Genomic DNA, 27,978 nt, shown 5'->3' with positions numbered 1-27,978 from the left:
GCGGTGCGCGGGCCTCTCACTGTCGCGGCCTCTCTTGTTGTGGAACACAGGCTCCAGACGCGCAGGCTCAGTAGTTATGGCTCACGGGCCCAGTTGCTCCACGGCATGTGGGATCTTCCCAGACCAGGGCTCGAACCCGTGTCCCCTGCATTGGCAGGCAGATTCTCAACCACTGCACCACCAGGGAAGCCCTTTCTGCACTTTTTGTAGACATGGCTGGCCATGGTGTTTCATGTGTCATGAGGCCATTCCCCCCGCCCCCCTGGCTTCCTTGAAACCTTTTCAGTTCGGGTGCCCATAGGTTCCCATTTGCCTGGGACAGTCCCGGTTTACGCTTGTTGTCCTGGAGTGATGATTTATAACTTCCCCTTTCACTTGCAAAAGTGACACAGTTTGGACAATACATTATACAGTCACCCTGTTCTAAGTGAGGTTTTGCACTCGACAGTGGGACAGTCCCTAGTTAAGAGGAAGGCACATGACTTGGAGGAGACTTCAGTCGGACTCCCGGGCAGCAAATCTTGATTCTATTCCTTGCTGAGTGGGGAGCATGGAGAAGCTAATTCAAGCCAAAGTTTCATCATCTGTAACATAGAGAATGATACCAATCGCACCCACCTCCCAGGATTATGGTGAGGATACGGTGCGAAAAGATGTGTAGAGCACGTAGCACAGCATTGTGTATATAGTAAGTCCTGATAACGGTATCTATTATGCTAATTCTCCTCTCCTTCTTTCTTCCGTTGCTCCCTTTTGCCCTCCCCACCCTTCCGTCTTTTCCTCCACCCTTTCTTTCACTCTTTTCTGCTTTTTTTTCCTTTCTGAAATAAATGAATCATTGCATTGCCTGAAGTAGAATGCCCCTGCCTCCTGTCTCTTGCCACTGAAGCAGGGAGGTGTAGTAGAAGCAACTGTTTCAGAATCCTGTGGACCATGTCGAGGGACTGCTTTCATTTTGTCTTCTTTGTGCTGTGAGGGAGAGTGGGACTCGGTTATCTTTGTTCCCCATGATGGCTCTGGCCGTCGGTTTCTTACAATTCACTGGTTTTGGTAGAAGCTGGACATGGTGACATAGGCTTCTTCTTGACTTGATTCCAAGGAAGTGAGGATGGACTGCCCCTGGGCAGCAGGGTTCAATGTCAGGGTTCCGGGTTGGAACGGAAACAGAGGGGGCAGCGTGCTGTTTGTAGTTCCAGGGCCAAGCAGCAGGTCTTGGTACAGGAGAGGCCCGTTCTTGCCACCTTCCTTGCAATCTGGGGACCTGGAGAAGGGGAGCCCAGGGACATCACACACACTGATGTTCCCAGCCAGGCATCTGAATGACGACTCTCCTCTGAAAGTTTTTGGGCTGTTGCCTACGTGCTCGGAGGGCCAGTTGGGGCTCTGCATGCCCGCTCCGAGCCTCTGCTTCTCAGACTCCTCTAGCTGTGGAGGAAGAGGATCTTGCAGAAAGCCTTCTGCTTTGTCTCTAGCTTGAATGCCATCCACCTTATGAATCTGGCAGTCCAGGAGACTTTCAGGATTGAAACTCACATGCAAATTCTGCACCAAAAAAAAAAAAAAAAGAGAGAGGCATTAAGACTGCACCAGAGAGACACATCAGCAAATGTTCTGTTCAGGAAAAGAGCTCAAGCACTTTCCAACAGGGGTTTACCAGGGTATGTCAGAGAATTACCCACGTGTTCTAGTTGACTCTTTGCCTCTTGGAGGTGCTGTGATACTTCAGGGTCTGAAGTATCCTTGGGGAAGTCTGGGAAATTCTGAGACTTGTATCTCATTTTAGTTTCCCACCTCCGGGAACCTGCAGCTGGCATCTTATGAGGGACGCTAGTTATGTGATACGTGAAAGACCGACACTTGAGGTTCAGCCATTCCTCATCCTGCAATATCATTCTTGGCTGCTGGGATGCCTCTGACATAATGATAGAAGCACCGGAAGCACTCACTTTTTTTGGTTTCTTGCACAGTTGTTCCAGAGTCTTCTTATGATCAGGGAGACTGGGCCATAGCAGAGGCTTAATTCTGAAATAAGAGGACATTGAAGAGGAAATGACTGGTGGGAGGAGAAGGCACAATAGACCTTCCCACTTACTCTGAGCCAGCAGTCAGGAGAGCAGACTTCTAGCCTTGGCTCTGCCACAACTAGGTGGATGATCTTGGACAAGTGACTTGCTTTCTCTGGGCCTCAGAGCCCCACCGGTCCATGGAGGGGTTGGACCAGAGACCATTGTCAGTGATCTACTCTGTGAACCAGACAACAATGATACACCCCTGGGAAAGAGCCCTGGAGAAAAGGAGCAATAAGTCTTGCCAATGATGTAGCTATGAAACTAAAATCTGCTCTGTTCACCTACTCCCCCAAAGAAGCTTTGCCATCTTTCTTCTCTCTTCATTGGCAGAAACTCCTCTGCTCTGATTTTGGTGGAAGTGAGACATACTTTCAAAGTTACACAGGGAAATTGCTTTAGGGTGGTACTTTAGAAACTGGAGTATCTTGGCGGGGGGCGGATATGTGACCCTGTGCTGAGGGCATCTTCCTAAAACATTAATAACTCGACTGATGTGTGTCTAAATGATGGGACAAGCGTGGCCCTATCATGGGGTAGAATGCAAAAGTCTCATGAACTTGTGTGCTGAAAGCTAAGACTTCAAAAACATTCTGCATTTCCCATGGGTCTCTCCAGCCGCCCAGGCATTCTGGAGGGATGGCTCTTACCCACTGAGGACATTTGGGAGGAAACGTTTGCGGGGAGGATTTGCCCTATGTTCAGTTTATATATTTTTACCTCTTGTGAAATTAACTATGGAAATTCACCAGTGCCTGAGGATGAGGAGGGATACAGCGGGCAATGCAATTCCTGAAATGCCCTATTTCCCTTTGTAGTTTTCTCATCGATAAACAGGACTAGAGCTCTGAATGCCTGGAATCCCACATAAACACGCTCTTGATTAGTTAAAGAAATTCACCTTTTTTCCCACAACACACAGGCCAGCACGACCATCAGAGCCACAGAGAAGAAACTCAGAATGCTGATAATTAGTGAAACAGGATCCATCTCCCCTGGAAGGCAAGGATAGATCTTGGTTAGCAATCATGAAGCATGCCGTGGGGGAGACTTTCAGGATGCTTTGAGTTTATTTAGTAACTTGGGCCCATTTATTACTTCTTGAAAGTTGCTTTTCAGTAAACAGGATGATGTACTAGCTTTTAGAGGGGAATTTGTGCTTCAGTAAGTGACATTTTTGCTGAAACAGCCTCTGTTCACCGGTGCTGAATAGAAACGTGGAGACAGAGCTTTGGGTGAAATAGAAAAGAGTAGCTTTTATTGCTTTGCCAAGCAAATGGGGCCACCGTGGGCTAATGCCCTCCAGACTACGTGACCCACCCTGGAGGGGGTAGTGAGGAGTCTTATAGTGTTCAAGGAGCAGGGCGTGGTCAGCTTGTGGACATTCTTCTGATTGGTTGGTGGTGAGGAAATGGGGAGTCAGCATCATCAACCTTCTGGTTCAAACCAGTCAAGGGTCTATGTTCTTGTGGTCTTGCAGTTTTCACCCGGGAGGGGTGTGCTGCCTGTTAAAAACAACTTAGGAATGTGTGTCAGGCCTTTATCTGTATCTCTCAGGGAACCATGAGTTCAGTGGCAGATGTGGCGGATTTATAATCTATAAATTGTTAACAGTTCCCCAGCCCAATAGCAATTCTTTGTTTCTACAGCTTTACATTTCTCACTCATTAACTCTTGAGTCAGCCTTTCACTTCAAAAGACAAGGACACAGGAGCTTGTACACGGTTTCAGCACCGACTTAGGTGACCAGGTCCAGAACATCCATCACTTGGAATTTAAAAGGGACCTAACATTAAAGACAGCAGCACTCCCTGCCTAACTTCCACCACCAAGAGAGAGAAGCTGAGCGGGGAGATGATGAGAGATGCTCTACCCTGCAGCCTCGGCAATTCCTAGGGTAAGGACGGGAGGCTGGTGCAGCAGAGCTGTTCCGCACATCCCTCAAAGGGAAGGTATATGTGGGGTGCTCTGGGTCCCCAGTGGTCTGCCTGAGCTGTGCCCTTTGGATCTTCTAGCTGTTCTCAGTTCCTAGACCCCCAGGATATCTTCATTATTCTAGAAAAGGAGGCATGGGAAAGCCACACCAGCCTACCCATCTGCCACCCTCTATGGTATTCCCTAGCGGGACTTGGCGGGACCGGCCATTGGGATCCCAGTCTGAATTGGTAAACTAGAGGTAGTGGGTGGGAATTTTGTTCAGAACTAGTGGCTCCCAGGAGTCCCCAGGACAGTAGAGTCCAGACAGCCTACATCAGCTGATCAGCGACTAAGAGCCTTACCCCCACCCCTCTTCGTTCTTCACAAAAGATGGCAGGTCATTTTTCAAAGAAAGTGTAAGAATGCCCTCTGGGGAGTCCTAACTTGTGGGTTTGTTTCATCTCTCTGGCTCTCACTGTCACTCACAGACTTTGACGTGCAAAGCACTACGGGGGGAACAGACTCCAGTCACTTCTCACCTGGGCCATTGGTCTCTGGAGTTCTGAAGTGGAAACTTGGACTCCATTCACTCCAGAAGCCTTCAAAATAGTTGGTGTTAGGGATGGACCGAACTTTAATCTCATACATTGCATTGGGTTGTAGCTTTCTCTGTAGGAGCATCAACTTTGTACTGGATAAATTCATGTGCTGAAGAGCAAAAAAAAAGGCCACTACATTTTTAACGTGGAAAAAGAGGAGGTGCTCACATCTCCCAAATCATTTCAAGTTGAGTGTCTTTAGTCATGCGGGCACTCTCTCAAGGTTCTCTCATATTTGTTAGAAAGAGGAGCTCTGACGTGGAGGGGTTGGAAGCAGAATCGGGGCAGAGTGTGTGAGCTCACAAACAATGCTGCAAGTGGTCAAGGAGGGCAGTGATAAAATGGGTCTTTATCTTTATTCAGGTGAATTGGGCTCTCCCAGTCAGGGAGGGTATAAATCACTCCCAGGATCCCGCCTTTCTTTCCACACTCTAATCTCTTCCTTTTCTTTCCCTCCCATTTCACATCCCACGGAGAGACGAAAGGGAATGGGAAGGTTAGTGAGCAAGAATCATTTTCCTCTGGAAAGATATAATTCTACATCGTGAATAGCAACACAGAGACACAGTCTCTCCAATAATGTGTGTCATCCTTAAGAGGAAAAAGTACTCTATCAATTTGATGGGTAAAAAGTAATGCCTATGGTTATTTACATTTAGATTTATTTGATTATTAGTTTTTTATACTTATTCAAATTATATATTTCCCATTTTGTGAGACATTTCCAACTTTCTTGCTAATTTTTCTATTGTCATATTTGTCCTTTTCTTAATGATTCATAAGACCTCTTTATATTTTAAGAATATTAACCATCTGTCAGTTGTATGTGTGGTCATTTAAGCCTAATTTCTAATTTGCCTTATGATTTTGGTTATTGTGTATGCTGACATTTACAAAAACCTTTATTTTTATGTAGTCACATGTTTCCATCTTTTGCTTTCTTTTACTGTTTTTATGTTTAGAATGTTCTTCCTCATCTCAAGATTATATAAACATTTACCTGTAAATGTTGTAGCCTGTTTAGAGTTTCACGTTAACATAATTTCCTTAAAACATCTTCTATTTTAATTTTTTTGTTACATGGAGCAAGTTAAGCATTTAACTTAATTTTCCCCAGTAAACTGATTGTCTTGGTACCATTTATTCAAAATCCTTCCTTTCTCTGCTTTTCCACTGATGCAATTTTCATATAAAGACTGGAAGAAGGCAAGGTCAAGGGAGCCTACTAGCGTGTGTGTGTGTGTGTGTGTGTGTGTGTGTGTGTGTGCACGCGTGTGTGCGCCTGTCAGTGGGGAAGACGGAGGGAGAAGGAGGTTTGACGTGGGCATTATACTTATGTAAGTAGTGTAAGGCAGCAAATTGCGAACACACAAGACTGATCGTGGACTGAGAAAAGAGACCAATATGGATAAGTAGAATCTCATTTCCCCTTGAGAAAGCAACTGTTATCCATTTTCTGTTCGTGTGGTACAAAAAGGATGAAAGTTAATCCAGTGACTTCAGAGGAACCTGAAACCCTGGGACATTCTAATTTTCTCCCACCTTCTCCCCAAAACAGATTGTGAGGACAGCCAGACCATTCCAACCACAGAGACTCATGGAGTCTAACCATCCAGATTATGAAGGGTAAAAATCAAGCTGTTACTTCAAGGATTTAAGAACTCAGGCTTAAAAAAAAATGAAGAAAAATATTCCACCTCCTCTCCTACTTACTTCAGGCTGTTCCCACAACTCCAATAAACCAGACTGTGGTTACAGCTTGGTGATTTTTTTTTTTTGCTTGATTTGCCTGTGAGAGTTGCGCTAAATGTGATTCTTTTTCAGGCCCCCAGATAAAGAGGATGGATTTTATCTCAGTCGATAATGGTTAGTTCAACTACTTCATTTAGAAACTTTATAAAGATAAAAAATAGGGCAAGAAAAAAATGAAAGCTAGGATAAGAAAGGAGACAGAGAAGATCCAAGTTTTGCGAGGCCTAAACATTTTACACTTTGGAGAACTTCTTTTAGTAAAAGGCTCATTTTGAACACAAAATTGCTAGGGACCCTCCCCAGGTAAATGTACCTCTGAGACTCTAAAATAAGTAGAATTAAGAAGTTTCTATTTTACAGTTTTATATATTTATATATTTTAATCTATATATATAACTTATTTATTAAGGCATTTTTATATACATCTTCATAAATTTTATAATGTATAAATGCAGTTGACCTACATACCATCCAATCATTTTCATTTTTTTCCTGACGGTAGGCTACCTCATGCATTAATTCTTTCACGTACTTCTTTTGTAAGTGCGATGTATTAAATGTCACCACAAAGTCATTTGCTCCCTTGCGATAGACGACTCTTATGTCAAAAGGAGCCTCAGGTTTAACTGAAAAGGAAAAAGAAATGACGTCATTCTATAGGGTAGCCAAGGAAATAATTATAATTTTTAAAGTTCATCTACTCTGAAAATCACATTCCTTTTCTGGGTCAGTAAAAACCATTTCTTCTTCTTCCCGGTTCAAAGCCTGACTACATTTCCCAGCCTCCCTTGCAGCTGGGTATGTTCTTGTGAAGGATGTGGGTGGAAGTGATGTGCACCACCTCCCATCCTGGCCCAGAAACCCCACATGTGTGACCCCCATGCTCAGTCCCCTTCTCCCACTTGGAGTCATATGTTGAAGAGAGTGGAGCCCCGGGATGGAGGAGCCCTGATGTTGCTTGAAGGAGCACCACCCACAGGTTAGAAACACCCATTTTGGCTCTTACATGAGCAAGAAATAAACGTATGGTGTTGGAGATATGTGTTTTAGGGCATATTGGTTACAGTAGCTAGTGCTCATTTTATGCAAAAACACATTCTCTTCCCCTTTTTTTTTTTTGCGGTACGCGGGCCTCTCACTGTCGCGGCGTCTCCCGTTGCGGAGCACAGGCTCCGGACGCGCAGGCGCAGCGGCCATGGCTCACGGGCCCAGCCGCTCCGCGGCATTGGGATCTTCCCGGACCGGGGCATGAAACCGTGTCCCCTGCATCAGCAGGCAGACTCTCAACCACTGCACCACCAGGGAAGCCCATGATTCTTTGTTATTTTGATAAAACTGGGGGCCTTACGCCTCATCTCAGTTACACGGAAACTGGGGGTCTGCATCCTGGCCCTAGCTCGTAACTTCTGGTGTGACTGCAGGTTGCCTGCTCCTTCCATCTTGTTGGCATTAGCTCTAAACTCCTCTCTGGCTTCTTCCTCCTGTCTACCTGTCTGGGATCAGAGGCACCGTACATGAAATACTGTGGGAGGGAGAGAGGTATTATTTCAGGCAGAACAAACCCAGAGAAAGGTACTGAAATCTTTGGAGCATATGTGTGTCAGGCCACCTCCCACCCTTGACTTGGGGCTTCCCTGTCTTGGCCTCTTTGCCTTTCTTTCACTAAAGCCTGGGAACTTAGTTGTCTAGGGATGGGGCAGCCACTTGTTTGCATGGCTGATCTCAGACAGAGATTGGGAGATGCATAGGTTAAAATCGAACCTAAACCTATTGTTAATGAGGGAGTGTGTGTTCATCACAGCTGCACACAGTAGATGATCTGGGCTTTAAGACTGACTTGCTGACCCAGTAAAATGAGCTCGTGTGGTGATGTTTGGCCCCCTTGTCATAATCACTTGCTCATAGTGGTGGCTGCCTGAGTGTCTCCTGCCTTGATTCCCCCAGAGGTACTGAAAAAGAGGAAGTGATTCTTTCTTTACCCTTGGATGTCTTCTGCAAGGGGAAGTTTACCCTTTTTAAGCCATAGATGCACTATAAACAGGGAAGATACCCCAAAGGGAAGGAGGAGGAAAGGTAGTGGGTGTAGAGAAACAGACCAACAGAGAAGACTGTCAGTCCTTTGACACCAGCCAAGCCAGTTTCTACCTGCCATTCAAGGAAATGATTAAGATTCACATTCTCAACAAAACCTTTGACACTGAATCCCTTGCTGCATCCCCATCTCCCAAGGCCTTTCAATAATGGAAGAATTAAGAGAAGAACTGACTAATTTTGATTATATACTTACTAAGTGCCAAGCGCTTAACTTACTCCATCTAGCATCAAAACTCACTCATTGCCAGTATACTGATGAGGAAACTGAGTCTGAGAGGTTAATTAGCTAAGTTCAGCCCCCATAGGATGAGTTAATAAGATGTAAATCCAATTCTGTCCGATCCTGAGTCTCACTCTCCTTCATTTATTTATTTTTTAAAAAATTTATTTATTTATACAGTAGGTTCTTGTTGGTTATCTATTTTAAATAGAGCAGTGTGTACATGTCAATCCCAAACTCCCAATCTATCCCTCTCCTGTCCCCTTCCCCTCTGATAACCATAAGTTCATTCTCTAAGTTTATTCTGTGAGTCTGTTTCTGGTTTGTAAATAAGTTCATTTGTATAGAGAACAGTATGGAGGTTCCTTAAAAAACTAAAAACAGAGCTACCATATGATCCAGCAATCCCACTCTTGGGCCTATATCTGGAGAAAAACATGCTTCAAAAGGATACATGCACCCCAATGTTCATTGTAGCACTGTTTACAGTAGCCAAGACGTGGAAGTAACCTAACTGTCCATTGACAGAGGAGTGGATAAAGAAGATGTGCTATATATATATATATACAATGGACTATTACTCAGCTATTAAAATGAGTGAAATAATGCCATTTGCAGCAACATGGATGGAGATGATCATATTAAGTGAAGTAAGCCAGACAAAGACAAATATCATATGATATCACTTGTATGCAGAATCAAAAAAAAATGATACAGATGAACCCTCTCCCCTTCATTGAGCTTTTGTTTCTGTGCTCAGCTCTCTCCCTCTGGCTTGTTCAGGCTCTCCCCACACAGGTCTGCTTCTAAACCCTATGGTACATTTGAGCAAATTAGAAAAAGGTGCTCATTCCTCAAGCAACATCTTAAAAAGTTAACTTATTCTTGGCACAACTTGAACTATGATATGAATTTACCCTGACAAGAAAAGGGGGGAGACAGAAACTGCCCCTCCAGCCTTACTGGGGACCTGCACCTAAAGAAGGAGTTGTGAGTGAGGGGACTGGTGGCTGCAGGGAAGCTCTGGCTCTGGGGTTTAATCAGCAGCATCCAATTTCAATTTAGTTAAATGACAGTTCTATTAATGAACTGTAGCATCAGGAACCAGAAGACGATGCTACTGGGAGACATGTCTCCACCACTGCTCATCCTGCTTGCCCCGGCGTGCTTTCCAAAGCCCCGAGGTGCTCACAGCACCCCTTCTTAGACCTACGCTACCAGCAGAGTGCACACCCTGTCTCTCCTGTGGTCCCTCAGAGGAGGCGGCCGGTCAGGTTTTCCATCTGCTGGGTGTTACAGAATATGGACTTCGAAGAGCACTGGGCATGTGAGATCTGGAGAGTCTGATGGTGCAGACTGCCACCAAGAGCCTGTGGGTGTGCCCTGAGTGTTCACATGCTCACACACTAAGATGCATGTGGGCCCTCTGTGCTGGGGTGGGTTTTTGTAAGAAGGGGCTCTCCCCTGGGGCTTCAGGACTCTGTCACAGGACTGAGTCTCTGCCCTCTCTGCCTGCTCTCTGAGAGTAAATACATATTTGCAATGTAAATGATGAACTTCTAGATATAGTGCCCTGTGCACAAATTGAACATCCGTCCATAGCAGCCTAGTCTCCAATGGCCAAAACTCAGCTTGCTTGTGTCCCAATACTCAGAGATATCCCGTCGCGCCACCACCCCCAAGCACTCACACTGGTTGTGCCTAAGGTCTCTTTTCTACTCTACCTCTGCTTTTTCTACAAAATGACTGTTCAAACATGGCACTTCTGCTTTTGCCCTTTACTATATTAGTGGTACAAAACTGAGACTAGATGCCAAGTTTCTCTTTGTCATCTCCAATGAGTATTAATCTCTTACTTTTAATTTTCTTTTAGGAGGGTGAAGGGAGGGGGTTGAGAAGAGGGAGAGACAGAGCCATAGTATTTAAAACCAGAAAGAGAATGCACCTCTTCAATCACTTTGAATAGTTTTCTCCCTACATATATTGTTTCACTTGTAAATCTCCATAGGTAGAATGAATACAAGAAGTTAGGATTCCATTGCACTGATATATCATAACTGGCTTAGACATTTCCCTCTACCAGGGTGTCTCCGAGGTTTTGAAAAAGAACCTTATTTACCTCAGTGTGATAAATCTGTAAGTAATGGGAAAATTTTTGTGTCTATATTCCCTATCTTTCTGATCATTTTATTTGCTTGGTAACCGAATGGTGAATTGGTAATTAATACTGACTTATACAACCTGATAATCGAATGGATTTACTGAAATCCATAATTCATATTATTATGTATATGGATATTATATAGAACCAAGGGAAACATATAGATAAATTTAGCAATTCAAATTGTACTTTTTTGGGAATATAATAATTATCACTTTTTCTGGCCAAGTGTAATATGTATGTTCTACATACATTTTCCACTTAATATGTATATTCTAGGCCAAATCAGATATGACTATGCATCACTCCTCAATAGTAAGTCTCCTAGGAAGGTGTGATGATAATTTCATGTGTCAACTTGGCTAGGCTATGGTCCCCAGTTGTTTGGCTAAACACTAATCTAAAGGTTTTTTTTTTTTTTTAAAGATATGACTAACATTTAAATCAGGAGACTTTGAGTAAAATAATTACTCTCTAAAATGTGGTAGGCCTCATTCAATCAGACGAAGGCCTTAAAAGCAAACACTGAGATTCCCTGAAGAAGAAGCAATTTTGTCTTAAGAATGCAACATAGAAACACTGCTTGAGTTTCCAGACTGCCTGGTCTGCCCTCTGGAATTTAGACTCAAAACCACTATATCCACTCTTACCTGAATTTCTAGCCTTCCGGCTTGCCCTACAGATTTCAGACTTGCCAGCCCCTAAAATCACGACAGTCAATTCCTTTAAATGAATATCTTTTTCTCTATCTATCTATCTATCTATCTATCATCTATGAATCTATGTATATCCATCTATCCTATTGGTTCTGTTTCCTCTGGAGAACTCTAATACAGAAGGCATATTTACTTTTAAAAATAACATGAGAATTTTGCTAAATACACTCACAGGTAGGTATGTGGGGAGAAGATTACAAGGAATTCAGGAAAAAGGTATGGTGAGGAAGAAAAATACGTGTGTGGGTGAAGTACAGGAGGCCCAGCTCCAGTTAGACACTTCACACAGATGAACTCTTCCTGCAATCTGTGTCAATCACTCTTTTTCATAGCTCAGTTTGAAGACCCTCAGAGTTCTCTCACAGTAAGAATAAATAGCACAAGCTTCAAACTTTCATTTCTCTTAAGAAATTATATGCATTAGAGAGTTTGATATTTTCTATTGTAAATAGTTTTCATGATTTGTCTACTTTAACATACAGAAAGTTCAGACACAGATATCTGTCTTCCGATATCTGAAAAATGGAGACATTCTCCCATATACAACTTCTTACCTATTTTGACTATGTTCATTTTTTTGCAAGTCATGCTTTTTCTTCCAAGCTTCACACATATTTTACTGTCTCCAATCAGTAAGAATTTCTTTGTCTTGATGAGATACATCCCTTGAAGTTTATTAAAGCTCAGGCAATCTACCTCCAAAAGGGCCCCACTGTAGAAACAAAAAAGGAATTTGTCTTAATTCAAGTAGGAGTTTCTGTATAGAAGGAATAGCATCACATCCATTTTTCATTTGTGTGGCTTTAAATTTGTTCATAGGGTAGATGCATATTTAAGAGAGAGAGAATTAAAATAAAATAGGTTTTTGCTGCCATTATAATCAGCATTGATTTACTCAGGCGTTAGATGCAATTGAACCTGAAATAGTCAAAGCATGTTCATGAAAATAATGGAAAATTCTTATCTTGTAATAACTGATTATTAGAAGATAAGTACTTTCTTTAGGTGGGAAGGTAATTTCTTTTTATGATGTCCTGCAGGAATAAATTGAAAAAATAAAGCCTGTAAAGAAATATTGACCAAAAAAGGATTAAAGGAAATAATAAAATAGTCTTAAGGATTATATACATAAAACCATATACACTTAATGGGTAGTATGGGAATTTTCATAGGTAATTTTGGCTGAGTTCCACTTTTAACTCATCAACAGACTTTAAAATCAACATTTCTCCCCATGTTCCTTAGATTAAATGTTCTAGGAATCGAATTCTGTCACTTCTGTGACCTCCTATTCCCAATTAAAATCGGGCTTTCAGGAAACTGAAGAAAAGAGAATGTTGCCTACTATGTGACCACATCAAAAGCTCCAAATTGTACTCTTTTAAAAAATTCCTATTTTAAAAAGAAAGTATGTTTTAGTTCCAGTAGTGCCAGAGTAGCTTATATCACACTAACCATCAACATATAATTACTAAAACTTTGAGCAAGATATTTTTGAAAATACTGTTTAAAAGCATTGGAGAAGAACCAAAAGCAGGCAGACACTAGGGGAATTTAATTCTTTAGAAAAGAGTGGATTAGGTCCTTGTTTCTAGGTTGTTTGTTTTGTTTTGTTTTATCTGAAGGCACTTCTCAGGTCACATTATCATGGGCATTTAGAATCTAACAGAAGGCCACAGTTTTACCATCTTGAGAAGTTAGAGGACAGTTTCAGTTGGCCTGAGTGGCTGGGTATGTTTAAGGGAGAAAAGCCTAGAAATGAGGAAACTTTAGACATAGAAGACACTAAGTCTGCATATAAACTCTGCTTAAATTATTATATGTCCCCTTAATTGTGTAAATGTGGAGGAAAATCCAAGGAAACCATGGCAATAGCTAGATGGCTCTAGAAGGAACTAAGAAGATATTTTTGGTGCTGCCTCAAAAGAAGAATTTGGAGATTAATCTGACCAAGTTAAATGAGTAACAGAGTTAAAATTAACACTTGCCAGAGGAAGTTATCAGAATCCAATCAATCAATCAATCAATAAACAAACCACCCTATTATCCATAGTGTCCTTCCTACATTCAAAAACTACTACAAAAGAGCAGAAATAGAAACATGTGACAAATAGTCAAGATAAAAAGCAGTCAATGGAAACTGATGCCAAGAAGACCTGGATGTTGGAACTAGCAGAAAAGAACTTTTCAACAGCTTTTGTAAATATGTTAAAAAAATATGGTCATAATTATTGAATGAATGCAGAATCTTAGTGGAGAAGTGGAAACTATAAAAGAGAACAAAATTAAAATACTATAACTGAAAAGTACAAATTTAAAGTTTTAAAAAATGTACTGAATGTATGGGATAGACTTAATAGCAGATAGAAGAAGGCAGAAGAAAACGTTGGTGAAGCTGAAGATAGATCAATAGAAATTATTTAATCTAAAACAACAGAAAGAAAGTCTTATTGACCTGTGGGACAATATCAAGGGGATAAATAAATATGCAATTAGAGTTCCAGAACAAAAAGAAAGAATTTAGCTAAAAAGTATTTAAAGAAATAGTGTTCTCAAATTTCCCAAATGTAGCAAAAAATATCAACTTTTAGGTTTAAAAAACTCAGCCAATCCAAGCAGGATAAATACAAAGGAAACCACACCTAGGCACATCATAGTCAAATGGCTGAAAAGCAAAGGCAAATAAGAAATCTTGAAAGCATCCAGAGAAAAATATCACTTCTCATCAGAAATTATGTGAATGAGAAGACATTGGAATAATATATTTAAAACTCTGGAAGGGGAATAAAATGTCCACTTTGAATCCTTACACTACAAAATATTCTTCAATAATGAAGGCAAAATAAGGATATTTCCAGCTATATAAAAATTGAGATAATTTGTTTTAGGAAGTACTTTAGACCAAAGGGAAATAATAATAGGTGGAATTTCAGATCTACAGGAAGGAATTAGGTTTACCAGAATAAATAAAAAAGCCAATACATATTTTCTTCTCTTAAATTCTTTAAAGATAAAGATTGTTTAAAGCAAATACTGTAGCGTTATTGTGGCATTAACAATATATCTAGGGACTTCCCTGGTGGCACAGTGGTTAAGAAGCCACCTGCCAATGCAGGGGACAAAGATTGGGCTCTAGTCTGGGGAGATCCCACATGCTGTGGAGCAACTAAGCTCGTGAGCCACAACTACTGACCCTGTGCTCTAGAGCCCACGAGCCACAACTACTGAGCCCACATGCCACAACTACTGAAGCCTGTGTGCCTAGAGCCCGTGCTCCACAACAAGAGAAGCCACCGCAATGAGAAGCCTGCGCACCGCAATGAAGAGTAGCCCCCGCTCTCCACAACTAGAGAAAGCCCACGCACAGCAACAAAGACCTCATGCAGCCAAAAAAACCAAAAACCCCCCAGTATATGTAGATATAAAATATATGACAGTAGTACAAAGGGTAGAATGTGATAAGTACAACTATATTGTTGCAAGTTTCTTATATTTTACATGAAATAGTACATTAACTCTAAGCAAACTCTAAGAAATGGTTGAATATTGCAACAGTTAATCTAAAAAGAGATAGTGCCCAAAAGTGAAAATAATGAAGAAATTGAATGTTTCAATAGTTCCCTTTCTTTCAAAGAAGTTCAATTTATTATTCTTAAGCTTTCCTACAAAGAAAACTTTATGCCCAGATAAAGCTACTGAATTCTACCATATATATATACAAAATAGTGCCACTCCTACACAAATTGTTTCAGAAAATAGAGAAGAAATGAACTCCTCCTAACTTATTTTATGAAGTTAGCTCAAATCTGGTACAGAAAGCTGGCAAAAATATTACAGAAAAGAAATTTACAAATTAATGTTCCTCAAGAAAGTGTCAATACATTGATATTAACACATAATGACAAAGTGGGATGCATGCAGGAAATCAAGATAGGTTCAACAATCAAAGATCAATCAATACAATTCACCACTTGAACAGAATAAAAGGCATAAATAATCTGATAAACTCAAGTGATTAGAAAAAGCATATGACAAAATTCAACATTCATTTATGATAAAACTCTCAGCAGACACATCCTCAACCTGATAAAAGGCATTTACAAAAGGTTTATAGTTAATAACATACCTAATGGTGAACTACTGAACAGTTTTCTCCTAAGGACAAGGCAGGAATATCTATTTTTCACAGCTTTTATTCAACAGTGCACTGGAGTATATAAGGCAAGTGTATAAGTGTATAAGGCAAGAGAAACAAAAATCACCAGTTTGAAAAGAAAGAAAATAAGACTTTCTTTACTTGCAGACATGTTTGTTCATATGGAAAACTATAAAGGTTCTCCAACACAATCACAGGAAGAATATAGTGAATTCACTAAGGTCGATATACAAAAGTCAATTATATTTCTATAGACTAGTGTCCAAAAATTAGAAAATAAATTTAAAAAATAACAGCTCCACTTATGATAGCAATAAAAACATAAAATGCTTAGAAATAAAATTAATGAAAGATGTTTAAGGCCTTTGCAATGGAAATTACAAAACATTCCTGAGAGATATTAAAGGAGATCTAAATAAATAGAGAGCTACATTCATGGAATAGTAAACTCAGTGCTGAAAAATGGAAATTTCCCCCAAATTGGTGTATGCAATTTTAATCAAAATCTCAGCAGGATTTAAAATAAATCGACAAACTGATTCCAAAATTTATGTGGAAACCCAAAGAACTCAGAACAGTCAAAACAACTTTGAAAAAAGTAGAACAAATAAGGGGGACACAGAGCACTTGATTTCAAACTTACTATAAAGTTATGATAATGAAGACAGTTTAGCACTGGCACAATGATAGAAATATTAATCAATGGAAAACATAGAGTGTTCAGAAATAGACTCATACACATAAGGTTACTTGATTTTAAAACATGCACCCAATCAATTCAATGGAAATAAATCTTTTCAGCAAATTGTCCTGGAACAACTGAGCAAATGTGTGGAAAATATGAACCTCAATCTCACAAAAATTAATTGGGTATGGAGTATAGCTCTAAATATAAAGATCAAAACTGTAAACAGTTTAGAAGAAAACATAAGAAAATATTCTCCTTGATTTGAGTGTAGACAGTCATCACACAAAAAACACTACACATAAAAGAGAAAAATGAAATACATTGGACTTCATCAAAATGAAAACCTCCTGCTTATTAAAATATATCATTAATAAAATGAAATGGCAAGCTACAGACTAGCAGAAAATAGTTGTAGTACATATATCTAACATCAGAATTGTATCCAGATCATATAAAGAATTCACATCCATCAATAATAAAAGGACAAATAATTCAATGAAAAAAGACAAAAGACTTTAACAGATACTTGGCAAAAGAAGACATACAAATGGCCAACTGTACCTGAAAAGCTGGTCAACATTATTTGTTATTTGAGAAATGTAAATAAAATCATGAGATACACTTTCAAAGCCAAATATTGGAGATGATGTGTAGCTCTCATACATTGCTGGTAGTAGAATGGTATAACCACTTCGGAAAACTTGTTGGGTAGTTTCTTATAAAGTTAAATACACACCTACCCTGTGATACAGTAATTCACTCTGAGGTTTTTACCACAGAGAAATGAAAATATGTACCAACAAACTGATTTGTATAAGAATGTTAATAGTAACTTTAAAAAGAATAGCCTCAAACTTGAAAAAACTCAAACGTCCATCAAGAAAGGAGTAAAAATTTGTGGTATATTTGAACAGTGGAATTAATATGCAGCAACTGAAAAGATGAGCTATGAGATAAGCATCAACATAGATACATCTCAAAAACATTTTGTTGTGTGGAAGTCAGACAGAAAAGAGTGAGCAGTGTGTTATTTCATTTATGAGAACTATCAGACACTGTCAAAACCAAAGGGTGATAGATTTCAGAACTGTGATTGTTCGCAGGAGATGAGAAAAGACTGGAAGGGGACATGAGGCATCCTTCTAGGGTGAAAGAAATGTTCTATATCTCAACTGAGGTGATGGCAACATGTCAAATATGTTTCTCAAAACTCATTTAAGGGACTTCCCTGGTGGCACAGTTGTTGAGAATCCACCTGCCCATGCAGGGGACATGGGTTTGATCCCTGGTCTGGGAAGATCCCACATGCCACGGAACAACTAAGACTGTGTGCCACAACTACTGAGCTTGCGCTCTAGAGCCCACGAGCCACAACTGCTGAAGTCCTCGTGCCTAGAGCCTGTGCTTCTCAACGAGAAGCCACCGCAGTAAGAAGCCCGCTCACCGCGACGAAGAGTAGCCCCCACTGGTCGCAACTAGAGAAAGCCCGCGCGCAGCAACGAAGACCCAATGCAGTCAGAAAAATAAATAAATTTATTTTTTTTTAAAGTTGACTAAAGAGTTGAAGTATTTACAAAAAAAAAAAAAAAGACTCACTTAATATCTGTACATTTCACCATAGGTAAACTTTACCCCCCAAATGAATGGTAATCAAAAAAAAGTGAAATTAAATTAATAAACCACATAAAAAATAAGGAAGTAAAGCAGAATATGTATTCTTACTGTAAAAATAAACAGTGCAGAGTAAAAGTAAAATTATTCATTTCTTTCCTTCAACTCTCTATTTAATTCACATCTCCTGTGTTATCCATGGTTACCAGTTTGTTTTTCCTACATGGTCTTTAAATCCAGCCAAATAGCCCAAAAAAGAGGCATAGTTGGGTCAAATTGGAAGTGAGGATTGTGGAAGAAAAAAGTTTGCTTCCATGAAGAGAATTCTTCTCATTAATCAGATTTTTAAAAAATTATAGGGAGTATAGCCTAAAAAGGTCATTTACTTCCAACAACTAAGACTGTGTGTTGGTTTTCTGTGGTGAGTTGGCTGTGTGTGCGCTTTTCTCTGCATGTGCCCATGTGAGCCCTTTCCAGGATCATTCCTGAACTCTGAGCAGGACAAACATGTCTGTGGGGCTTGAGGCGAGGTGGGCATGGAGTTAAAATCTGAGGAGAGTGCCTCAGCTTTACGTGAAGAACCTCTCACCTTTGGGCTGCTGTGGTCTTTGAGTGGTTAAGCTCCTGCAGTCATGAAAACGTAAGATTGATGAATACATTTTAAGTTTAATAATTGGCTAAAAATATTTATTGTTTTGTGGGACATTCCTTAAAAGTTTCCCCCCCAATATAGCTTTTTTGTTAACTGTTATCTTATTTAGGGTATGCAGTTCTGGCTTTGAGTGTGTGTGTGTGTGTGTGTGTGTGTGTGTGTGTGTGTTGCAGTTTCTAGAGTATGCCCCTTGTTGGGCTACATGGGTTTTCCCATTTGGAGAAGAGCAAAAATAAAAAGCAAAATTTGAAGGTAAGCCAGACAGATACCAAGGAACAAACTTGAGAAGAGTGTCAGATGGAAAGTTCTGAGGATGGCAACACTGTCATGGTTTGATGAGTAAGGATGGAAGAGGAGAACTGGGTCAGGATCCCATTTCTGAACTTTAGATAAACGTGCTATGGAGGAATTAGAAGGAAATGGCTTTTGGTTCAATCATTGAGTTTAGGATATATTTGTAAGTAAAGCATGTGTGGAATATTCAATTGCAGATCCTTAACATGTAGCAAGGTCCCGGTACTGTTGGACAGTTAAGAAGATGTAAAATGATATTCTTTTTTCATTCCTGCTCTTCAGGGAGTGCAAGTAATAGCAAGAAAAATAAAGGATCACCATATGGTTGTCTTGTGAGCCTCGGCATCGTTTTATGGGCTCTGAGCTCTAGGAGCTGCCCTATGTGGAGGGGAGGCTGTGCCGGAAGACTAAGAGACAGCTGTGGTCTAGAACAGACAGCCTGGCTTTGTGCCACTAACCCTGGCTTTAGGTGATTGGAGGAAACTCAGTGGCCCCCCCCATGAGTGGCTCAACTCAATTCAATCCAATTCATTTCAATTCACTAAATTAAATTAAAACAGCTTACTTGGTTGCTAACTGGGTATTGCTAGGATTAGGAATGTTCTGGGATTTCACTGGCCAACACAATAGCCATAACCCCACATGTGTATGTTGAACACTTGAAATACGGCTCGTCCAAATTGAGACGTGCTCTAAATACGAAATACCAGATTCTGAAGATGTAGAATGCAAAAGAATGTAAAATAGCTCATGAATATTTTTATTCATACAGGTTATAGGTTGAAATGATAATATTTTGGCAATATTACATTAAATTAAATATTAAAATTAATTTTCACCTATTTCTTTTTTAAAAATGAGGCTACTAGGAAAATTTAAATTACGTATATCGCTCACACGTTTGTGGATTACATTGTATTTCTGTTGGATAGAGCTGTTCTAGGGTATTTTGGCGAAGAGATCACTACAAGTACGCAAGTAGTACTATAGGCTAGCAAATTTGGCCCTGTAGGACCTTCCTAAGGGACATCAAACCTAAGCCACTTACACAGATTCCTTTGTTCTGAAAACAGGGAGAGACTGCTTGGGACCACAGCACCTGATCCTTCACCCCAACGCCCGCCACCTTCCTAAACCTCCTGCAATCACCAGGGGTTTAGCGTGATAAATACATTTCTCTTGTTGGTGCAAACAGATATTTACATGGAAATTCTAAAAACAACCATAGATTTTATTCCTCATTTGGCCCTAAAAGACAGAATCTTCTCAAAAGTATTAAACACCTTTGAAAGTTAGTATGGGTTACTGTAGAAAGGACTAAATTAAAAAGATATTGCTAGTTAAGTCAGGAGCATGAAGTAGATTTGGCAGGATGCAGTCTGTGATGTTGGTGGTAATTGATGAAAACAAAAAAATGACATATTTGAAGTGGTATCTGTAGGCGGTACCTGGGAGTGACTGTGGTGCCCCCAAGAATGTGGAAATAAAGGAAATATAATTACGTTCTGAGAGCTGACTATGAAAGTTATGCAGACACTAAAAAGCAGCGTCCCAAATTTACATGCCTATGGTGTCCACGTGGGTAACAGAAATGAGAAAAGTGAGCCTAACTTCAGGACTGAGATTTAATTCCCCATCTATAGAAGCAATCAGAATTCTGTTCAGCTAACTTTTGCTATCTAGGCCCAGCATTACCAAATCTGATTTTTAAAGAGATACCTAGATTTTTAAATGATGGCAACTAAATTTAGAAAACGTAACCACTTTGAGATATGAGTCAAATTAACTCTGGTCTTTAAAATCAACAAACAAATGTCCTTTGTTTTGCTGTATTTACTGAACTTTTGGATCACATTTTTAATGAAAATCTGACGACACTGAGAGAATTAAGTACCATTTACAGGCACTGACCATAAGCCAGACACTAAACCGTCTACCCCAGTGCACGGTGGTTGTTAGGATCAGAGCTTAAATGACTCCCCGGGTCACAGAGCTAGTGCCGCTACTGGGATTCCAACCTCCCTGCCTGTTTCCAGCGCCTCTGCTTTGTCACTCCAGGTACCTGGGAGCTGGTTAGGGTTCTGGTGAATGAAGAATTTCTAGATCCCCCAGTGAGAGTGGATTTATATTGATGTACAGCCTACTGGCCTTCTCTGTCCCTCCTCCCCCCAAACGCCTGAGCCCGGGGTGAACATTTGGGCCACTATAATAGTTACACCTGTCCGTGTAAAGTTGTCAACTGGAGTGCTGGCAATCCAACTCTGTGATTTTGGCTAATCCAAGTCCAACCCTGAGAGATGCATCTGCACACTGAACACTAAGGAATGGGATTCTGAGCCTGGGAGACTGGCGGCCACGTCAGGCAATGCTTGTTAGAAAATGTCCCTGGTTAGCCCTCTGGGAACCAATGCCTGGTTTCTATCAACAATCCCACCTGTGTAATGACTTCAGCAGAACTCACAGTTTTCAATAATTTACAAGTTCTTTCTTTATAAATTTATATTCACAGAAAAAAAGCTCGAATAAAGCTAGTTTCATTGTGGAAAAGAATCCCAACCAAAGCAGCAAGTACGGCACTCTATTTAAGTGGCTTTAACTTGAGCTTCGTCACTACTCTGAACCCCGGAGTTGCACAATCTCTCCCTCAAGGTGTGGATACCTTTGCGAAAATGGCTTCTCTCCAGAAGCACCTTAACCTACTAAGGGCTTCATATTTATACTTTCACACTGAAAATGAGTCTTAAAACAATCGCTTTCCAACAGAAATATCGGAACCCAACTGAAAAATCCAAACGGAGGCTATGGACAGGTTAAAATATGACAGGAGAAATCAAGAAACTTGTTAAAGGAAGAGGGAAAGTTCGTACAAGTGGCCAAGGAAGTGGTCAAATACCATTGTGAATGAAATTGGACAGAAAGTCAGCCTCAGCCTCCCCAAGAAAAACCACTGCAGTTCACCACCCAGCTGGCTGGAGAGCCCAAAGCAGACCTCTGTGTTGGAGAGGGTTTTGCCCACAAAAATGAGTGCATCTTTTGAATGAGTTGTTCGGCTGCCTTAGTGGAGTCTAGTCGCTGCACAGATTCTGAACATTGTAGGTTCCTCTTCTCCTGTTATATTTTATTCCTGGAAAGCATGTTATAGAAGTGAACTGACAGAGGCAGACTGAGAACACACTATGGAATTCAAGTCCAAGGTCATATTTATCCAATGACCATAGCAGAAGGCACTGCATGAACAGATGTAGGGAATTAGCATAAGATATGGGATTCAGGGCTTGTCTAGACTATATATTGTGGAGGATTGTCTGAGTGTCTACAGAATTTAAGAAGCCCTCTTTTAGTACTGGTAAATCTTGACTTACTTTCCTTACTAGGCAACTAAAATTAGGCCATCTGATATGAATTTGGAAATAGCCACAAGTCAGAATTTCATGGGCGAGTATTTTTTTCAAGTCATTAGAGATAGTAACCCTTTGCAATAAGAGATGATTTGTGGAAGAGAGAGAAGATAAAGTTCTCTGAGTTCTTTACCAAACCTTCAAACCAGACAGAGACTTTCCCTTTCTTTTTACCTTTTCTCAGAGGCCCCATGAAACCAAGAGCCAATTTATTTCTGTGGATTTTTGGAAAACTGGTATTGAGAGTACCATCTGAAGTCAAACTGTGTCAAGGGGATGACAGTTAAGTCTAGATTCATAGAGTTTTGACTTAATGCCTCTTTTTCATTCCTTATTACATACCAGATATGTCTTCTAATTAAATTATTAAAGTGTTAAATTATTTAAGCATCACATCTCCCTATGAGGTGGTATATCTCATTTAACAGGTGAAGAAACTAAGGCATAGATAAGTTATACAACTTATTCTAGATTAGAAAGCTAGTAAGTGCTCGTGTTGGGATTAGAAACCAGGCACCTGCCCTCAAGTGCAGCTTCAAGACACTACATTGTGTCATGTTGGGCAAAGAGCTTTTGGGGGATGAATGTCCCAGAAGAACCAGAATTTAAATTCTGCCAGGAAGTCAGGAGGGATGTGGGATCTCCTACATCCATACTGTCATTTGGCTGTAGCAGCGGGACCTGAAAGATGAACTCCTGAAAGTTGCTTTGCTTGAATCTCTTGGTGAAGGACAAGGAGTTCCAGGAAGTTTTTGGAATTCATTCAATTTTAATATTTGATAACTAGCTCCCACACTCTCGCCTTTGCAGCTAGTGCTGTACAGTATATGAAAGAGAGACAGAGGATTTCTAAGCACCCACTGAAGGCACCATTCCTCACCATATTTCAAATTCCATGTTGGTGCTGTTGATGTCTGGGTCGTCAAATGCGCAGGTCAGCAAGTGCTGGGATCCATCCACTTCCAGCTGACTGTAGCACGAGAATGAGTAGTCATCCATTTCTGCATCGTCAAAGTCTCCTGGGAAAGAGCAAACCTACAGCTGTTAATGAAGCAAATAAGTACATCCTTTCGAAATCTGGAGTGACTGATAAAATGGCAGCCTTCTGTGGTGGACATAAAGGAGTGATGATTGTTTATCTAAAGAAGGAAAGCCCAAAGACAAAGACAAGAAACAGGATTTCAAACAAACAAAATAACAAAACCTAATGAGCACATATTTTTTTCTAATAGAAAAAAAGTCATCACAATTAATAAATAGCCTCCTAAGATTTCTTAATATCTCTGCCATTGGATTAGTGCATTGGAGGTCTAGAATGAGACACTAAACACACACTTTCTTTTATATAATTGGGAATTTCTTTTGTTTGTATACATTTCAAATGAGATACTTTATTATTTATGTGCTACCTAATCTAGCCTTGGGCTTTATTACTAATCTTCATTTATTCCCTCCCAAGAATTTTTTTTGAATGAAAGAAGGTGATGGCTAACTTTCATTCAGAAGTTCACTTTTTTAAAATGGTAGCTTTCCCTTGCCTAAAAAGGCATCCTAACTAAAAGTACCATTGATTATCTCCATTGTGTGAACATTTATATAAGGCAACTTGTCTTAAGCTACTAACTGAGGCAAACATGATTAGGAAAAATTACATGACAGAACTCAGATCTGGTAGGCCTTCCCATGAATCTTATAGATACTATTTCTGTGCTTATACAACCTTCTTTTAGCGATATTGAATTTTCTAGGTATTAGCAAAATACTGGAAGTATGTGGGGAGCCAGAATTTTTTTGCCACCACTTTTGGAAAGTATTGTCTGTCAGAGATAGTATTTGATTTCTTAAGCTGGGTTGAGGCCCTTAAGATTATATAGATATTTTGTGTGTATATTTTACAATATTTAATAGAGAAAACTATGACAGCAAATATACTCCAACTGGGATCTGAGAAAATCCAGAGTAACCAAAGCCATTCTCAGGCTGAGTGTGAGCTATGATTGCTTCAAAGTCCAATGATACTAGAGATTACTTTGGCCCATTGATACTAGAAAATAGATGCTCTAGGGCTTTAAATAGGATAGACAATATACTAAAAATCAAACCCCAGTTGAGTGTCCTGTAGGCCATGGGATTACAAGCAGCATCCTTAACCCATTAGTTTTATGGGAAAGTTACTAAAGCTGGTTGTGAGTGGATCAACCAGTTGAGAGAAAGGTCGGTTCAGTCAAAGTGGCAAATCTCAAAAAGCCACATCTAGATAAGAGCTGTGTGCACTGCTCCTCCTGACTATACCTAGAATCCATCCGGCTCACAATTCTGCCACCAGCAAAGACTCCTTATGTAATTTGAGAAGGGTATGGCCCTCTTATTAATGACAATTTTAAATAATGAGGGGCAGCCCACCATTTAGGGCTCCCATTTCGAAACAGATTCATTCCTAATCTTACAGAGTGAGAGCTAGTCCCCTAATTGCTGGCACATTTCTTGATGGAATGGTTCTGTGTGGCTTTAGCCTGCCCTTATGTGGCAGTAACTCATGCTCTCTTAAAGTTTTCTCTTCTTTAGAACTTCCACCCATCTTGTACAACAGAACCTACATTACTATTTGGATTCAGACATTTGTGGATCATCTTTGTCTCCAAAATTCTTCAACATACAACGTAAGCCAGAGAGAGCAGAGTCTAGCAGATGCCGGGTATTAACAGAACAAAGCACTCCCACTATCCTTAGCCATCCAATCTGGCAACGTGAGTTTGCTGTATATTCTTATACATTTTACAAAGCAGTGGCCATTTACGATAGCCAAGACATGGAAGCAACCTAAATGTCCATTGACAGATGAATGGATAAAGAAGAGGTGGTATACATATACAATGGAATATTACTCCACCAGAAAAAAGAATGAAATGATGCCATTTGCAGCAGCATGGATGGACCTAGAGGTTAAGTAAGTCAGACAGAGAAAGACAAGTATCATACAATATTGCTTACATGTGGAATCTGAAAAATGATACAAATGAACGTATTTACAAAACAGAAATAAATTCACAGACATAGAAAACAAACTTATGGTTACCAAAGGGAATAGTGGGAGGTGGAGGGAGATAAATTAGGAGTTTGGGATTAACATATACATACTACTATATATAAAGTAGGTAAATAACAAGGACCTACTGTATAGCACAGGGGATTATACTCAATATCTGATAGTAATCTACAATGGAAAAGAACCTGAAAAAGAATATATATATATATATATATATATATATGTATGTATGTATGTATGTATGTATAACTGAATCACTTTGCTGTACACTTGAAACTAACACAACATTGTAAGTTAACTATACTTCAATAAAAGAGGAAAGAACCAGTGGTCATACAATTAAAATAGCCATGTTTTGAGCAACAGCTCATTGGCTCTTTAGCAGGTGTTACTGAGCCAAGTTGCTTTGTATACAAGAAAAATTCTCCTCAATGACCTGCAAAATCACATGGCATTTTACAAAGAGAATGTTATACCCGCTCTAAGCTTAGTTAAGCATCAGATACACAGTGGTTAAGACCTTTGGAACCAGAGCTGAGCAGATGTGGGTTAAAGTCCTGGCTATTCTACTGGGTAGCTGTGGTCTTCCATCAGGTTTTTTGACCTTTCTAAGCTTCAGAGTTCTGATATTTAAATTCATGTTATCATGAAGAATCATTGAATAAATGTATACCAAGACTTCTTAGAACACAGTAAGCACTCAATCAGGGTTAGCTACTTTATCACTTTTTTTTGAGAAATAAGTAATGAAAAGGTAAAACAAGAATTCTAATTCTGAGAATATACATGAAACATTTGGGCCTCCTTTGAAAAAGAGTTCTCTGTCAAAGGTGTTATTATGACTATGGCTTTGAAATTACATAGAGCTTTTAACAGTGAGTTAACCTATTATTTTTTAAAAGCTCATTATAAAAATTAGGTTTTTTGAACTATGTATTATAGGCAAGGCAGTGTGGTTTAAAAGCTTCCTACTGAAAGGGCTTAGTTGAGTAAAAGTATAAATGGTTTGGATTTTTAAAAAGTATCCCTTTCTTCTCTTGATCACTCTTGTGGTTATCAGAGAACTAACTTATCTTTCAACAAACCACAGTTGATTATTTTGAATTCCTGACACCCCAAACCGGGAAGTATTTTGATGTAATCATGTGGATGGGTGGTTACAAATCTCCTAAAAAACCCTGAACTTTAAAAAGTTGAAGTGAAAACTCAGCTTTCAATTAAAATTGTCAATTTCTTTTCAAATAATATGACCAGCAGGGAGAAATAGAAGGGATATACTATACTCCAAAGAGTAAGATTTATGTGTTATGTGCCAAGCATCTATCTACAGACACAAGACAACATTTACCATGAAATAATCATCATCTCTCACAAAGTGATTCATTTATGGTCACACTGAAAAAAGTCAACCCTCTGACAAGTCCCTTAAAGAAAATATTCTAGGGATTTCCATCCTTAGAAATTACGTGACTTAAGATATCCAAGCTGAGTCATTAGGCTGATGTGTTTGATATCTTCGTTAAGCAAACACTTTGTAAGTCTTAAAGTGAAAGCATTTAATTTTCAGGAGCAATTTGGTGGTCCAAGTTTCCAGGTGGCTCCTCTGGACTACTTCACCTTTGTGTACGGTTCAGTTGTAATTACAATGGACTTACAAAGTAGGGAGCATCTGCCTCTAGATACTAAGTACTTTAAGGATCCCAAAGATTATTATATGATGGTAAAATTGTTGACATGGAGATAGTTAAAGATATTTCAATGAGAACTCACTCAGATCTTAACCCTATTCAGTTATTCACTAAGAATACCACACGATTCTACCAGAACTAAAGTATTTTGAAGAAATTTTCAAATATTTATTAAATGTGTACTATGTTCTAGGTGCTGAGGATTATAGCAAAGGTAAGTGCAGACAAAGCTGTTGTTCCTGGATATCATTTTACCTTGAAAGTGAAGCTTCCAGAACCTTCTAAAAAGCTAAACAAAACAAAATGAGCTTCATTTCTTGACAAGGAAAAATTACCTTGAAGATTCTCCAACAAGCATAACTAGTGTGTCTCTGTGGGTGTTCTTTTTGTAAGAGCAGAGGCATTGACCAACGTGTAAGATCCACGTTGGGACAGTCAAGTGCATCCCTTGACAAGTCTAAGCCTTTACAAACCACTCACAGTGTTGTCCCCAGGCCCCCTGTCCTGTTGCTTAGAATGCACAAAACGACTGACTACATGGCAAGCCCTCAAACTCCCTTCTAACCCAGTGCCCCACTTTGGTCTGTTAGGGATCTGAAACAGATGCTAGAGGTCATCTGAAATCCTAAAGAAAAGTTAGAAATGACTCACCATTCTCTGCATAGCCACTTTCTCCAGAAACGGCTTGAAGTAAATAGAAAACCATACCCAAAGCAATACTTAGAGGTGTCATTCTGAGAGAGAAAGAGAGGAGAGAACAGGCGTGTGAGCCTACGTATAGGGAGGAATGAATGAGAGAGAGAGAGAGAGGGCAACTTAAATGTACAGCTTTAGGGCTTTATACTTGTTTAACCACATGGGGGAAGTATTGGGGGAAGTATAAACAGCAGAAAAGAAGGCAAGTGCCAGAAACAGGAAGT

At 39.9% G+C, this 27,978-nt stretch overlaps 1 protein-coding gene across 2 annotated transcripts; it reads right to left on the bottom strand.

The window, feature by feature from the left end:
* On the bottom strand, positions 1–27,971 carry IL7R (interleukin 7 receptor). 2 transcript variants are annotated; one of them, XM_059060123.2, is made up of 8 exons: positions 27,710–27,971; positions 23,205–23,343; positions 12,080–12,237; positions 6,803–6,960; positions 4,523–4,691; positions 2,968–3,061; positions 1,947–2,022; positions 1–1,542 (listed from the first exon to the last, which is right to left on the bottom strand). In XM_059060123.2, exons 1-8 carry the CDS (start codon positions 27,789–27,791, stop codon positions 1,039–1,041), a joined length of 1,380 nt encoding a protein of 459 aa, XP_058916106.1. In that variant the 5' UTR covers positions 27,792–27,971; the 3' UTR covers positions 1–1,038. The 2 variants fall into 2 exon arrangements, with proteins under 2 accessions (XP_058916106.1, XP_058916107.1); XM_059060124.2 differs by lacking the exons at positions 1–1,542; positions 2,968–3,061 and having other exon boundaries at positions 1,943–2,022.
* Positions 27,972–27,978: the final 7 nt, after the last annotated feature.

This window comes from Kogia breviceps, chromosome 4, assembly GCF_026419965.1.
Source record: "Kogia breviceps isolate mKogBre1 chromosome 4, mKogBre1 haplotype 1, whole genome shotgun sequence".
Classification (NCBI taxonomy): Eukaryota; Metazoa; Chordata; class Mammalia; order Artiodactyla; family Physeteridae; genus Kogia; species Kogia breviceps.
Note: the sequence above shows the minus strand (reverse complement) of the source record. Positions and strands in the feature narration are given on the sequence as shown.